Source organism: Sinocyclocheilus rhinocerous, unplaced genomic scaffold (genome assembly GCF_001515625.1).
Source record: "Sinocyclocheilus rhinocerous isolate Xijiao unplaced genomic scaffold, SAMN03320098_v1.1 scaffold633, whole genome shotgun sequence".
Lineage (NCBI taxonomy): Eukaryota > Metazoa > Chordata > Actinopteri > Cypriniformes > Cyprinidae > Sinocyclocheilus > Sinocyclocheilus rhinocerous.
In genome coordinates, this window is record NW_015654568.1 from 539,656 (window position 1) to 554,783 (window position 15,128).

General features: G+C 37.9%; 2 protein-coding genes across 2 annotated transcripts in view; one reads left to right on the top strand and one right to left on the bottom strand.

Annotated features, from left to right (window-relative positions):
* LOC107717653 (neutrophil cytosol factor 4-like) overlaps positions 1-6,494 on the bottom strand; it is a 23,351-nt gene extending 16,857 nt beyond the window's left edge. The window contains exons 1-3 of the mRNA XM_016524466.1: positions 6,019-6,494; positions 5,199-5,283; positions 4,676-4,829 (exon numbers count right to left, since the gene is read on the bottom strand). Coding sequence (XP_016379952.1) covers positions 4,676-4,829; positions 5,199-5,283; positions 6,019-6,050 — 271 coding nt within the window. The 5' untranslated portion in view covers positions 6,051-6,494. The remainder of the gene's footprint in view (positions 1-4,675; positions 4,830-5,198; positions 5,284-6,018) is intronic.
* LOC107717665 (parvalbumin-7-like) overlaps positions 1-15,128 on the top strand; it is a 31,411-nt gene that overhangs the window by 8,024 nt on the left and 8,259 nt on the right. The window lies entirely within an intron of this gene.

Below are 15,128 nucleotides of genomic sequence, written 5' to 3' on the forward strand. Positions count from 1 at the left end.
ATTCAATTTCTGTATATTTCCTACTTGCTTAAGGGCACAGGTAAATATGACATTTATTATAATGGGTTTATGTGAAGATTGTTTTAAGTTCACTTCATTTAGAAGTTGTTATTTTTTTTATTATAATTAATGTTAAAATTGATAGCTCTCAATTATACTGTAATGTTGAATGGCCATAGTCAATGGTTAAATATTAGGAAAAAAATAACAATTTCCATAAATAACATAAAAAGATGCCATTAAACAAATATTAAAAATATTTTTTGTCTTTATGTTGTTTCTACATTAATTTGAAGATTGAAAGTAAAATTATTGCAATATAATAGCATATTTAAAAACAAAAATTTGGTTTCATTTAAATCAATTTTGGATGTTTCTCCAAAAACTCCTTAGCTCAGATAAATTGGTCTTAGAACATTTGATTTGGATCTTGTCAAACCACCTACTCTGAGACATTACTGAGCTCTTATAGACACAGGAGCAGCTACATTTTCCATTTGCTCTCGATTTAATCACATTAAACAAGAAATTAAACGCATAGACATGACTGGCAGAGCCACAAAACTTATCTATTGAATAATGGCAGCAGAAAGTTAGCAGAACAGCAGAATCCTGTAAAAGTACACAGTGAAGTGCTGGAAGGAGAAATTAGGGATTGTGGGTAGGCTCCTACACTCTGCGTGTGGGGGGCCGCAAGCGGCGCAGGGCCCGGGGGACCTGTTGGCCATCCGACTCAGTCTGGTAGAAAAACATCCGTATCAGATCATCCAAGAGTACCCAGGTAGGCAGACAAAGCAACCTCTAAAGAACAGAGAGATAGAGTTTAGACTTGTTTAGTAGGATGTTTTTAGCTGGAAATTAAATGAAATGTGTTTTTTTTTTTCAGATGAATGTCATTTAAATATAGTATTGAATGCTATTGAACAGAAAATGGCATTTGAGATGTGACGAAAACTACACTGTGGTGGGAATTTCCATGACTTTTAGAATAGAGAACAAATGACGTAATTCTCTATTTGCATGCATATGTGCTTTATATCTATACATTTTCTTAAATTTAACGTGCTCAAAAGTTCCCATAGTTGAAGAATCACCCTTAAATTAAATCAAAACTGACAAGTTAAGCTGACAGAGAGTGACTTAGGTTTTGAAAAGAACAACCTCTCCTTCTTTTTGAATTCAATTATACACATACTCGTTTGGTCAAAGACAGAGAAGGGAACGGGCAGTGAAAAAGAACACGAGACAAAGAGAAAGAGGCCTGAGACATAAGGCTGATTAAAAAAGGATCAGAAAAGAGGTTAAAGACATTAGAGACTACAGAATGAAACAAGAGTAGATAACACTACTACGATGACGTAGATGGTGTTATTACTTCTTCTATAGGGTTGGTGTTGTATCAAGTACTGGTTCATATTCCATTTAAAAATATGATTGTTGATGATGTTTGGTTCTGACGAGTCTCAGGCGGGCTCAGACCTTTGGGACCTTTCAAACAAATTCAAACAAATTTGAAAACTGCATTTCCATGTGCGTGCAAATATTTATGTGTGGATTGATGAAGTGAATGTAGATGAGGACAAGAAGAGACAGACAATGGTGTCAGTGTCAGTCAAAAGGATGCTACTCATCTCATTTTCCTGGCAATACAATGCTATTCCCTTCATCTGTCTCTTGTCTGTGCTGTTCTCCATCCCAATCACAGAAGTTCTAGTTAATCAGTAACTCTGTGGGAAACACTTCAAGTACTCAAAGAACAAAGTCCACCTAAGGAGTGAACTTTGACTCTGGAGGAACAGCAAATGTAAGACAATGGAAGGTGGTGTAGCTAAAGGGCTCGCACATGGTGTGATCCATGATCTGATGTTTTGAAATCATTTTTCCGACCGTACAATTCGTTCCTGCATCTAACCATGGGGTGTCCAATCCTGCTCCTGGAGGATGAGTATCCTGTAGAGTTTAACTCCAACTTGTCCCAACATACCTGCCTGGAAGATTCTAGTAATCCTGAAGATCTTGTTAACTTTGATTCAGATGTGTTTAATTGGGCTTGATAGGGCACCCCAATCTAGCCTGTTGTTGTTTTTGAACATCTTCTTAGATTTTTCTGAGCTCTCCACAGCTAAATTTGTGACTTGAAGTCTCCTGTAATGCTCCTACACAACCTCATCAAGGTGATCATCCGTTGACGGGTTGAAGTTATGGCTTCACAAATCTTATCTATATGGTTGTACTTGTTTCTTCTACTTTTATCTTGACAGTACCTGTACCCCCTCATACTTGTTGTATATTGAGTTTTGGGACTTGGGTCGGATTGTCAGAGAGATTACTTTTGGCTGCCGTCAAACTGGTGACAACCCAAATCATGATCATTGCACTCTTAAGCGAAGCCCTTGACCTCAGGTTGTTCAAAAGTAGGAGTGTCCAATCCTGATCCTAGAGGGCCACATTTCTGCAGAGTTTAGCACCAACCCTAAGCAAACATACCTGAACCAGCTATTCAAGATATTCAGGATAGCTATAAACTTCCAGGCAGGTACGTTGGAGCAGGTTGTGGAAAGGTGGCCCTCCAGGAGCAGGATTGGACACCCTTGCTTAAGGTGGATTAGTAATTAAGTTCATGGCATTGTTGAAGGATATGGAAACTAATTCCACTAGCTCTGGTTGTGCGGTGAACCTTAAGCAAGAACTTTAATGGACTTTACAAATTTACATAATGCATCTAAATAACTAGTTGTTCAGTTCAGTTCTGTACATACTGCACAAATTTAATGAAACTTCAGTTACTATCTGAGCTTTTGGGAAGTTTTTTAGTCGTTTTGTAGTTAGGTGGCTGTCACTCCAAATGGGACTAAAGGGGACATAACACACACAGTTTGCGCCAATCTCAGTACCTATAGAGTAGTATTGCATCCTGCATATCTCCAAAGAGTCTTTAGTTTTGTCTAGGGCTGCCCCCTAATAGTCGACCAGAAGAGGCTTGGTCAACCAAAATTGTATTAGTCGCTTAGTCACAGAAAAAAAAAAATTCCACAGGCGAAGTCACACAGTCCGTGACTAACAGATCGTTAACAGCTGGTCTATGTGGTAATACAGTACATCGGGCAGGACATTCAAACGCTCGCCTATCATTCATCAACCTCAAATATGCCTTATTATCTGAAATATGTAAACTTATGTAATACTTGTATTAGCAACTTTACATGACCGCTCAATCTAATGGTACCTAGAGAAATGTGCCCTGTTCAAGTGTCTGTGCGGAGTGTGAAGCTGAACAGCATTCACTGCAGGACAGATGGAGGTGCCGGTGTGCTCACTTGCTCTTAAAATACTCCGTCATTTTTGGTCATACAGATAAGAGTAAATCAGCTTTCGAATCTGTAAAGACTCTACGTTTATTTGTGTGCACTCACAATACCGTGCTTTTGTAAAATAATGAAAGCAAACATTATGCGCTTACTGCCGTCTCGGTCTCTGTGAACTTGAGCGCTAAACTCTGTGTATATCTTTGCCTTACAGACATTCAAAATATATCTATAGAGAGTGAAATGTCTACTTTCAAATGAACCAATTCAAATGGAAAACACATTCTCAGATTATGTAATCCATATGAAACATGCATACAGGCGCATCCACTACTGTGGAGATGACGATTCAGTGTCACCGACTTCATCTCTGAAGCTGAAAACACAGAAAACACTAGTTTATCAAATTATTAAAATGTTAATGCAGTCTCCTTACTGATTTTCACTGACACATTCATAACCATTACTTCTGCCGGTGCGCTGTGGCAAGCTTTATGCGTGTATTTGTGCGCTTATTAGGCTATGTAGGCAATTAAAGGCTCATTATAATGATTTAAATGGTTTATTAATAAACGTGTGATTAGTCGACTAATGCTTCAAATGAACGACTACTAGTCGACCAGAAAAATCCTTACTCGAGGTCAGCCCTAGTTTTATCAGACTTATAAAAGAAAGACAAAGCTGTACCTTTTCTCTCCGAAAACAGTCAAGCTCTGGGAGAAGTGCTGTGGGTGGAGCTAAAGAGTCACGAGCATGCAAAGCTTTTGCGTAACAATCGTCTGCAAGCTGTGACATCGACATAATTCCCTTAACGCTGGGTTCTTTGGGAAGCTGAACAAGGTTATCTTTCCCTCACAACCAAAAACACACTTCTTTGGTGACATTGTTGATTTTGTGGTCATAAGCAATATGTAAAATCCCGAGCAAGTCCTGTGCAGCACTGCCGACAATATTGATGGGTGTGCTCTTGCTCTCACTCTGGTTGACGTGTGCATGTGGGAGAAGTGCCCATAAAAGGAATTCCGCCCTTTATGACGTCATACAGGGCCATACTCGAGAAAAGAAAAAAAAAACTTTTAGAAACTGAAGGAGTGTATTTGGAGTGAAATATTCCGTCATACATCAAATTTTTTGAGACTTCATGAGAGGTCATGTTTAGCATGAGAATCTAACTCTTTAGCAGTGTAAATAAGTCAGAAAGCATGAAATAGCATTAGACATCCCCTTTAAGCACCTACAGTAGTAGAGACAGGACAACGGTATTTAGCTGCAGCGTGTATGTGGCCTGTGCTAATGAACCTAGATTTCCCCAGGGCTCTACATCGCTGTTGTTTTAGATGAGGCTGTGCAACAGCGGCTTAGTCACAGACCTGGCAGGGTAGGTAGTTGGCAGGTGTAGTATCCTGGCTGGGCTTCAGCTGAGTACTTAAGCTCCAAACTCTGGTGCAGAACGAAGAACTGACGATACCTTCTGTAGATCAGGTATTTACTGTTGCCTTTGGCCTTCACCTCAATTACGAACCTCTGTAAGAAGGTGATAAAGAACAAACAAGTCAAAAACTTATGCAGTATGCATAAGTTATGTTATGCAGTAGTTTATGAAATTTAAAAACATTGAAAGTGACACAATGGCAAAAGACATCAGGCTGACAGGTGTGTACATAGACAAACAAGTAAAAAAAAATTTTTTTAAAGAATGCAAGAATGTGTCCCCTTGACAATATTTAAGACTGGCATTTTATACATATGGCATTTAATAGTATTTTGTAGTTGGATGCAGTTGGTTAAACATAAATCACAGGTAATAGGCAGACTATAAGGCAGACAAATTATAAAAGCCAGGCAGACTAGAGGAAAGGTCAACTACAGGGGTTCAGGTCTGGGGAAACTCACATAGTAAACAATGAAACCTTTCTTTTCCTCAATGTCAGCAATGGTTGCAGTGACTGGGATGTTGTCTGGAAGCTGGTCGAAATCACTGTCAGGTAAACAAATGTTACAAACATTTTGATTAGCACAGAAAATATGCCCTGAAATATGTTTTTTAATCAATGTTACAGTAATGAATTTACAATAAAGTAATCTGCTCCAGCATTAAAAGCATTTTTTTTTGTGTGTGTACACACAATATAAAGATTATATTCTTTGTTGAAACACTTACATTAATACTACTACCACTACTACTACTAGGCCTACTGCTACTACTACTACTAATAATAATAATCAAAAATCAAATGTTTTATAGTTGTCTAAATTATACTTTTTGAGATGAGAATACTTTTCTATGTGGATAAATCAATACCCACAATTTTATTTATATTTTTAAATTGTGAGATAAATTTAAATATTTTCTGAATAATTTGCATTATGTCATAAACAAACTTGTGTTAAATACTGAAAATGTAGGCCTGCACATAGGGTTATGACATGGTGGACTAGTCTTGTCTAGTATAGTATAGGTTTAGTCAACTACACTAAACTGAGACTATCTGTTGTTCCATAGTACACTCCATCCAATACAGTATAGCCTACTACTGTATAGAATAATAATTACACCACAGCATAGTATTTTAAAGTACAGTTACAAGTTAAACTGGAATAGTACACAAACACTACGCCCTGAAAGCGACTCTACTACGACGCAGGAACCTCGGCTTTGATATCATGAATATTCACGACGAGAAAATAATAATAAAGAGATGATTTCGCTCACCTTTCATCGCGCAGCTGTTGCGGGAGAGACATGCTGGATGATGGGGGATTCAGAGCTCTTCAGACGCTCACAGACAGAGACAGACGGAGTGTGATTAGTTGAGTAAAGTGGAAGTCAAGCTTCTGGTGGTTTTCTGAGGAGGGTTTACAGTTGCACGTAAACCAAAGGGGAACTGAAAGAGTCCCGGTGGGGGACTTTAGCATGAGGACTTCACAAACTAAAGCGCCGTTATTGGGTTCAGAAACAACAGAATGGAGAACACCGGTATGAAGAGGCGTTTAAAATGTTTCAAGTGGAAGCAAATTTGAATTGTGTTTTTTTTTTTTTTTACTTGACGCGAGTAATAAGGCTAATAAAAAACGCTCAGCGAGACGCGACGCAAAGACCAAGAGGTGCATCATGAAAGAACGGGTCCTGTTTAACGCCCACTTAAACTCTGTACTGTTGAATAAGAACGACAGAAAGGAAGAAAGAAAGAAACCAACCCGTAATGTTAATAATTCAAATTTCATTCTCGTAGTGTAGTTGAATCTTTTTCTCTTTCAGTTCGGCAGTCCGCCTGATTAATTCTTGAGTTAAAGGAATTCACCTGCAGCTCACCTGCTACAAGTCATCAGGTGAGACAGGTCATTGAGTACATTTACATGGACAACAATACTCCGATTTTAATACGATATAAGACAATACTCTGATTAAGAATCTACCATGTAAACAGAGATTTTTGATTACCTTAATCCGGCTAAAGTCATAATTGAAGTAAACAGAAATCGAATTAAGACATTTGGAGTATTCCTATTTTAGTCACATTACTGAAGTGCAGTATAGACATGTAAACACCTTAAAGGGTTAGTTCACCCAAAAATGAAAATTAGGCTGTGTTTTACTCACCCCCGAGGCATCCTAGGTGTATATGACTTTCTTCTTTCAGACGAATCAAGTCAGAGTTATATTGATGTCCTGGCTTATATATGTCCTGGCTATTCCAAACTCTATCATTGCAGTCAGCGGGTGTTGCAGTGTTTCAGTCCAAAAGAAATAAAATAAAACGTGCCCATCCATAAAAAAAAGTGTCTCGCACGGATACGGGGGGTGAACAAAGGCCTCCTGTAGCGAATCGATGCGTTTTTGTACAAAAAATATCCATATTTAAAACTTTATAAACCGTAATCTCTAGCTTCCACTAACTAATAATTAGATTACTGATGTCCATGTAAACATAGTCACTGTTGCACTACATAGGCCTACTCGGTTGTGAACACAGGCTTAAAGTATTTAAAGATGAAATAATATAATCTGTTAATTTCTTCCATGGGTCTCAAGAAGCAAATTCTTGAAATTATAATTTCTGCACAATGCTAGTGTCACCAAATGGATGGAGTTGCAAAAATATTGAATGTTCTGCTCCAAGCTATCATTGGTCGGCTAAACAAATAGTCCCACCCATAAGCCACGCTATTGGTTGAACCAATGTTGCCAATTCAGGTCGCTAAAAAAAAACAGAATTTTGATATGGCCACAATGTTACCTTTTTTCATTGTTAAAATACTATTATCACACACACACACACACACACACATAAATAAAATAAAATTAACAGCTAGATGCTTTAAAATTGCATGAGGCTGAAGATAATTTTTATTTACTTTTTGGTTGAACTATTCCACTAAGAAACATCAGCAGAATTAAAGGCTTGTGAAGGATTGAGATGCAGTAATAATGAGTGACCGTGGAGTGGCAGCAAAAAGAACAGACCTTCTGCAGAGACACAAATGGTTTAACAATCTTATAACAGATAAATTCTCAAGATGCTCTCTTGTATATAACAGTCATATATATATATATATATATATATATACATAAATATAGCACCACTAGCCTATATTCTTTTGTCCAGGCCAGTTTTGTTATGGGACTGTGTATTAGACTCTTACTGTTCTGTAAGTATTACAGTAAAATGTACTTCTAAGGTCCCTTAAGCCTGGGGATTTCAACAATGTCCAGGCAGTTTTAATCCAAGAAGATGAACCTTACAACATTGCAATCATATACGTACACATAGACGCTACATTAAGTTCAAGGTCATGGCAGCTGTGATGTTTTGTTTTTTGCTTTCAGCTCCAGGGATCGTGTGTGTGTCTGAGGTTTCACTTTGCCACTTCAGCAAGACATAGCGACTGTGTCATGATCTCAATTCAAGGCCATTCAGTGCTACGCTCCAAAAACTCAACCTACATGTTACACACATGCCTATGTTTACTGCTCGCGCATATGTTCTCACAAAATGAGAGGAGGAGGGTGTTAAGACTTGACTGACAGGGCTTCTTTGAATCTAGAGATTGTTTCCCAGACAGTGTTATGGGCTTGTATTATTAGGACACATGTTGCCTACACTTGTTCATATGTGCTAGAAATAGTAGGCTATGCTTTATGTATGCATAACATTGAAGAATAGATGTGTATTCACTAGGCTGTCAAAAAATGATTGAATAATTTTCATGATCAATCGCATATCAATATCATTCCAATTTCTTAAATGTTTGCCATAAATTTGTCCTGCCATATATTTTTCATCATTGTGTATTCTATTTTGGCTATTATGTAAGTAAAATATTATTTCATGTTGACTTTCAAACTGTCAGTCACACCCACCACAAATGAGATCACTTTAATATATCAGTTGTTTCTTGTAGACTTGTAAGTGTCCTGCTTCTCAAATGTTTCTACTGAGAAAATATCTCATGCGTGAGTTTCAGAAGAGAGTCCAACAATATATCAAGACTGTTCTCAAGTTTGCCTAGATTGTATGTCAACTATTGTCTGTTTTGTGTTTCTTTGTGTCTGTCCCTTCAGGAGAAACCTCTTTTACACCTAAATAAATTAATATGAAAAGAAAAAAATTTCAATGTTGCTTACATATATGAAACAAAGACTAGTTAAGTCACAACAGTGACCACAAAAAAAAAAAAAACTTTCTACTTGCCCTCGCCCTACTTATTTTGAGATTACATGACGGTGTTCAGTATTCACACTTATAGACCTTATGCATCAGAGAAACAAGTGGTCAGTCATCTTTAGATTTTTGTCTTTGAACTTCCATTTTTGCGGTAGCTCTATAGCAGTGGTTCTCAAACCTCTCCATGAAGTACTCCCAGCACTGCAAATTTTGTATGTCTCCCTATATCTGACACATCCACTTCAGGTCTTGCGGTCTCCACTAATGAGCTGATGAGTTGAATCAGGTGTGATAGAAGAGGGAGACATACAAAATGTGCAGGGCTGGGGGTACTTCATGGAGAAGTTTGAGAACCACTGCTCTATAGCATCGCTGTTGAAGAGTAATTAGCTGGTTAAGTGGATTTACTTATTGTATAGTTAATAAATGAGCATTGTAATGTTCAAAGCGGATGTATTAAAGGGGTCATTGGATGCGAAATGCACTTTAACATGCTGTTTGAACAATGTGTGTTGGCAGTGTGTGTACACAACCACCCTATAATGATAAAAATCCACCCAGTGTTTTTTTTTTAATCTACTAAAATCATTACCCCTTTCTCAAATCAAGCCATTCTCAGCTTCTTGTCTGTGTGACATCACACAGAACCAGGTCCTCCCACGATAGTTGATTGACACTAGCGTTTAACCTTAGACCGCCCTGAGTGAGCTGTCATTAGTCCACCACTGTTTTCGACGCAGGAGCAGATGTAGACAAGAATGATTTTACGTTTGATTACGTTTGTTTCTGAAGGGAATGCTCCCCTGATCTGCCTAAATGCATTTATGTTTGTGCGAATCATTTGTGATCCAGCTTCACCTACAGAATAAGTGAGTATACGTTTTTTTATGAATCTTTGCAAATCGGCTTTCCTAATAACGTGCTAGTTAGCAAGTTTCACGATGAATGTGGCTAAAGTTTACTATCTCTTAGAGAGCGGCTCGGAAGAGAGGGGCGGGGTGAGCAGAGCTCATTTGCATTTAAAGCGGCATGCAAGAAAACAGCTTGCTCTGAAAAGAGCTGTTTTTGACAGGGTAAAAAGGGTGTTGTTTTACACTACCATTGAGAAATTGTAACCAAAGTATGTTATAGACTTTTCATTAAGACCCTACAGAATCATATCAACTTGTGGAAAATGGGCATCCGATGACCCCTTTAACAAATGTCTGTAGACTAGCCCAGCATTCCATTCAGAAGGATGCCCTGATCCCTTCAAAGGGTTTACCCTCCGGAGTGAGAGCTTCGAAGGGTTGAAGGGTGTAGGGGACCAAACAACTGTTCCTTGAAGTGCCCTTCTGTGTCATCATCCCGTGCCCATATGGAGGCACCGTCATCATGCAAATAATCAGCGCAAAGAATCATGAGGGGCCGTCAGTTGTACCCTTCGAAATCCTTCATTCCGAAGGGCCCTTTGAAGTGGCCAGTTTTGAGCACTTCGGTTTGGAACGACTCTTCAATATGGCAGCCATGATTGTTTTTACTCCAAAGTGCCCTTCGGAGGGTGATATATCCCGTTTGGAACGCACCGCAAAAATACAAACGGGAAAATAAAAGACTATGAGTGCAGCGCTGAAAAGGGGCAGAGCTACGTAAGGTTTATAGATGGCAGAATAGTCCAAGACCACTGTTGTATTAGGTAACAAAACAATTGATGCGATAAATCAAAAAAGAACATTCCTATCATAATGAAACAATAAGATACAAAAGCTGTTCTATTTAGTTGCTATATATTCAATAGGAAGGCATAATATGTCCGGTTTTGGGGCAATACTATGAAACCCATTGACCAATATAGGACCAAAACTACTTTATATTCAAGATCATAATGAATAAAGCTGTCATCACAGATTATAATGCTAATTTTGTTACGTCATGTCACTCGTTTTATTATTATAAAAAAAAAACGCGAGGTTAAGAATTGAACTTTTAACTTGAGCGCCGCGTTTTTAGAATGGCATTTCTCAAGCGGGACGCTGCAAAAGGCGGGAGTGCGACGGTCAAACACATCAGACTAGTGCATGTTTACATATAAAAGCAGCGCAGTGGAATGGAAAAACACGTTCTGTGTGAACGAACGACTGTAAGTTCTTTTTGACCAGTCACCATTTTCATCCCCTCTTCTCCGTCCTCTCATCACTCCTTATTTATTAGCAGGAGGACAGTCCATTTGTGGATCCATTTTCTTTCTATTTCTGTCTCCCTCTGCCTTTCTTCCAGTCTTCGTTTTTCTCTTCCACAGCCAACACCGTGTTTGAGTATTGCTGAGGTAGGGTAATGTAATAGGGCCGGTAGAAATAGTGAAACACTCTTGCATGGTGAGAGAACAGAGGGTCAAACAGTACAGAGAGAGAGAGAGAGAGAACCTGGAGTAATCATGTAGGATCAAGCTACAGTAACAATATTCTGATTTCTAACAGATGGGAAGTGCTGTGTTAAAAGGGAATCCCTAAGAGGAAGACAGATTTGGGCTCCATTTCCTGTTCTGACCCATGAAAACCATCAGAATATATATATTATGTTACTGATTACAAATTACATGATGAAAACGGTCGGTAACAATCTAGTTTACTCTTTTTACGTAATGTAGTCTGACTACTTTTTAGATTTCTTTTAGACCTAACTTGTTTTAAACTCATAATGATGTAAAAAAAAAACAACAACAACAGAGAGAATGAAAATATATTTCATAATTTGATATCAACATCACATGAAGTGCATTAAAAATTACACCAGGGTTTAATGGTGTAATCATATAAACCATAAAAAAGTAACTGTAATCTGATTTAAAATGTAATCCAGTAATGAGTACTCTATTTTTGGAATCTGATTATGTAATCTAGATTATGTAATCAGTTACTACCCAGCACTATATAAATAAATAATTTAATATAATACTGTATACATATATATACACTGTAAAAAAAATCCGTAAAATTTACGGTAGAAAACCGGCAGCTGTGGTTGCCGCATTACTCTCCATGTCACAGGCTGCACTGTGACCAACACTGTGAAAGTCACAAAACATCAAATATACACAATAATAAAAAAGCAAAACTCAGCCCAACACAGGGCCTCCGATTATCAAGCCATATATCCACAGACCCGCCACTGTGAGCTCGTGGGCGATTCCCCTTTATTAAGCAGAGGTTCAAACTCCGGCCCGAACAACACTGGCCACGAGCTTTGGGCTCTGCTCTCAAGGAAAATATTTATTTATATAGCATATTTTATTTTAGATCAATTAGAAACAGTTTAATTTATAACGTTTTATTTTGAAATGTAAGTCAATAACAATTGGCCGAAGCCAGAGCCAATGGTGAAAGTCTTTGCGCGAAGAGACCCCGCCCCATTCATTAGGTTCTGCCCACTTTTGGAGTTCACGCCCCATTTTGGAGATCTCCGGTCTGCAGTTATTTAAATGTATTTTATATAGTATGTCATTCAATATATATGCAATAATTATCTTAAATAATATATGCAATAAAATCAGTATATATATATAAAATAAATAAGTAAATAAATTGCACAGGAAAAGACTGGAAATCACTGTGCAGTTTGTCATATGTGTGTGCGTGCGTTTATGCGGTAAGTATTTCACATCAGTTGAGACGACAGGATTGAGTGCCACTTTCCGAGGTGCCAAAGAGAAACTGCTGAGAGTTGACAAGCACACACAGTCATTCACATTACTCTCCATGTCACAGGCTGCACTGTGACCAACACTGTGAAAGTCACAAAACATCAAATATACACAATAATAAAAAAGCAAAACTCAGCCCAACACAGGGCCTCCGATTATCAAGCCATATATCCACAGACCCGCCACTGTCATAGAGTGTGGAGATGGTTGTGGTCCCCCACCTTGACTGCCACCAGATAGAGGAAACTAATAAATTGGTTTCACTAAGAACAAAAGGGGAAGCAAGATGTACATTGGTTAAAGCTCAAGTACATACTGTACTAAATAACCTTGAGAAGCACTGTGAGATTGGTGATTTATCTGCGAAGAGAGAAAGAAGCTGAGGGAGGAATGCTAGTATACAGTAGCTATTGAAAGTGATTTATGGGACGAGGGACATCTGAAACCCAGCTGGTTTGATATAGATGTTCTTATTAATACAGTGTCACATTACGGGGGATCACGCAGGGCTATGTATACCCACCATGCACTGGTGTTGTGTGTAAACATGTGTAAGGAGGTTCTCCCTGTCTTTCGTCAACTGTCTTAAGTATGCGTTAAGTATGAGTGAAACCCATCCCGGGTCTTTTTCGGTGGGGGCACATGGCTCAGTCATCGTAAATCTCGGACAAAGATATTTCAACACCAGGGCGACGACAGGAACCTGGAGATATAATTTATGGCATGTTGCATTCCACTCAGAAAGTCTGAATTTCCAACAACCATTTGGGAAAAAAAGACAATTGAATGTTACCTCATGTCACACTAGAACTCTGATGTCACATGTTCCGAATTTGGCAAAAAGCATTTTACTTGACTGACAGCCATTCTTAAGTATTCATGTATTCTATACAAAACAGATAAATTGATAAAAAAATAAAAAACATAAATCACATAATAGTAGATCTTTTAACATGTGCTCAGCATATTTGCTATATGTTGTGGGACTGTGCTTGTTCTTGTGGTTGTGTAGTATAGACCAATTTCAGTGTTTGCAAACAGTGATGACGTTTTTTGTGGGCGGAGCCTATCTGGTGGCAGAAAATGCCAGTTTTAATGTAGCAGTCTATGCAAGCCATGGAATAAAAAAGGAAATTTTTTCGACATACCCTAACTGTTTCGAACGGGACTGCACAGAGTATGCATGTGCATTGCAGAGCTACACAAGACCAGCGTTTGAGGTTAAAAAGTATATCATTTTTATACTTTTTTAGAAAATGACCGATCGTTTCACTAGATAAGACCCTTATTCCTCGTCTGAATTTTGAGTTTATATTTTTCTATTTAAATTCCGAGATTATATCTGGTAATTCTGGTAACTCGTCATTCTCTCTTTTTCCCTCGGCTCAGAATCATAAGTTTATAATACCACACTTCTGGCTTTTTTCCCTCAGAATTGACAAACTCGCAATTGTTGAGTCGAATTAAGTTATAAAGTTCGAACTAGGAGATAAACTTGCATTTGCAAGGGAAAAAATGTCAGAATTGTGAGTTAAAATAGGTACATGTTATGTAAAATGTTATATTTTTAAGTAGTATTTCATGCTTTAACTGTAGGGCTAATACAATATGTCCCATATGTGAATATTATATAGACCTATTGTTTAAATCTAATTTATGCTTTAAAGTAGGGTAATCATAGCAGGTTTCATCCATAGTCTGTCGGTTTAAACGTCTGCGTTTAGCTTCAAATGGCGTCTTTGACGACAGTATTATATAAAATTATTTGCATTCCGATTCTGACATCCAAAGGCACAACAATATTTTTTTTTCTCTTATTCCATAGATTTTACCCGTTTCCCTCCACTTGTTACCAGTGATTTTGACCTTCAACCGTTTGGTAGCCGTTGAAGTCCACTATAAGGAGAATAATCCTGGAATGTTTTCATCAAAAACCTTAATTTCTTTTCGACGGAAGAAAGAAAGACGTAAACATCTTGGATGACATGGGGGTGAGTAATTTATCAGGACATTTTAATTTGAAAGTGAACTAATCCTTTAAGTGTGAAAACTGTGATAGAGTGTCTTTTTTAGGACTTTTTGGTGAACAAATGCCTTTTATTTGAAATAGAATTATTTGTAAAATTATAAATGTCTTAACTGTCACTTTTGATTAATTTAATGCTAAAGTGGTACACGTCAGTTTCGTGGGATTATGGATGCTAATTTAAAATGAATTGCGTCCTATTGCCACAAGTAATGTTTTCCACACAGCTCCTTGTGCCTTAGCTACTTTCTGCCGTCCCTTCTCACATGAACTGCTATCTGTCTGTCTGCCCAAGAGAAATTCTCCTCACCTGCTAGAAGCCAAAAGTGAAGGAGGGATGAATGTCAATGTTAATAGCACCATACAGAGGTCAATAGTGAAATAACAATAAATAGATATATACCTACATACAAAAAAATATCAAATGCCCCTGCTTGGTTATATATATATAT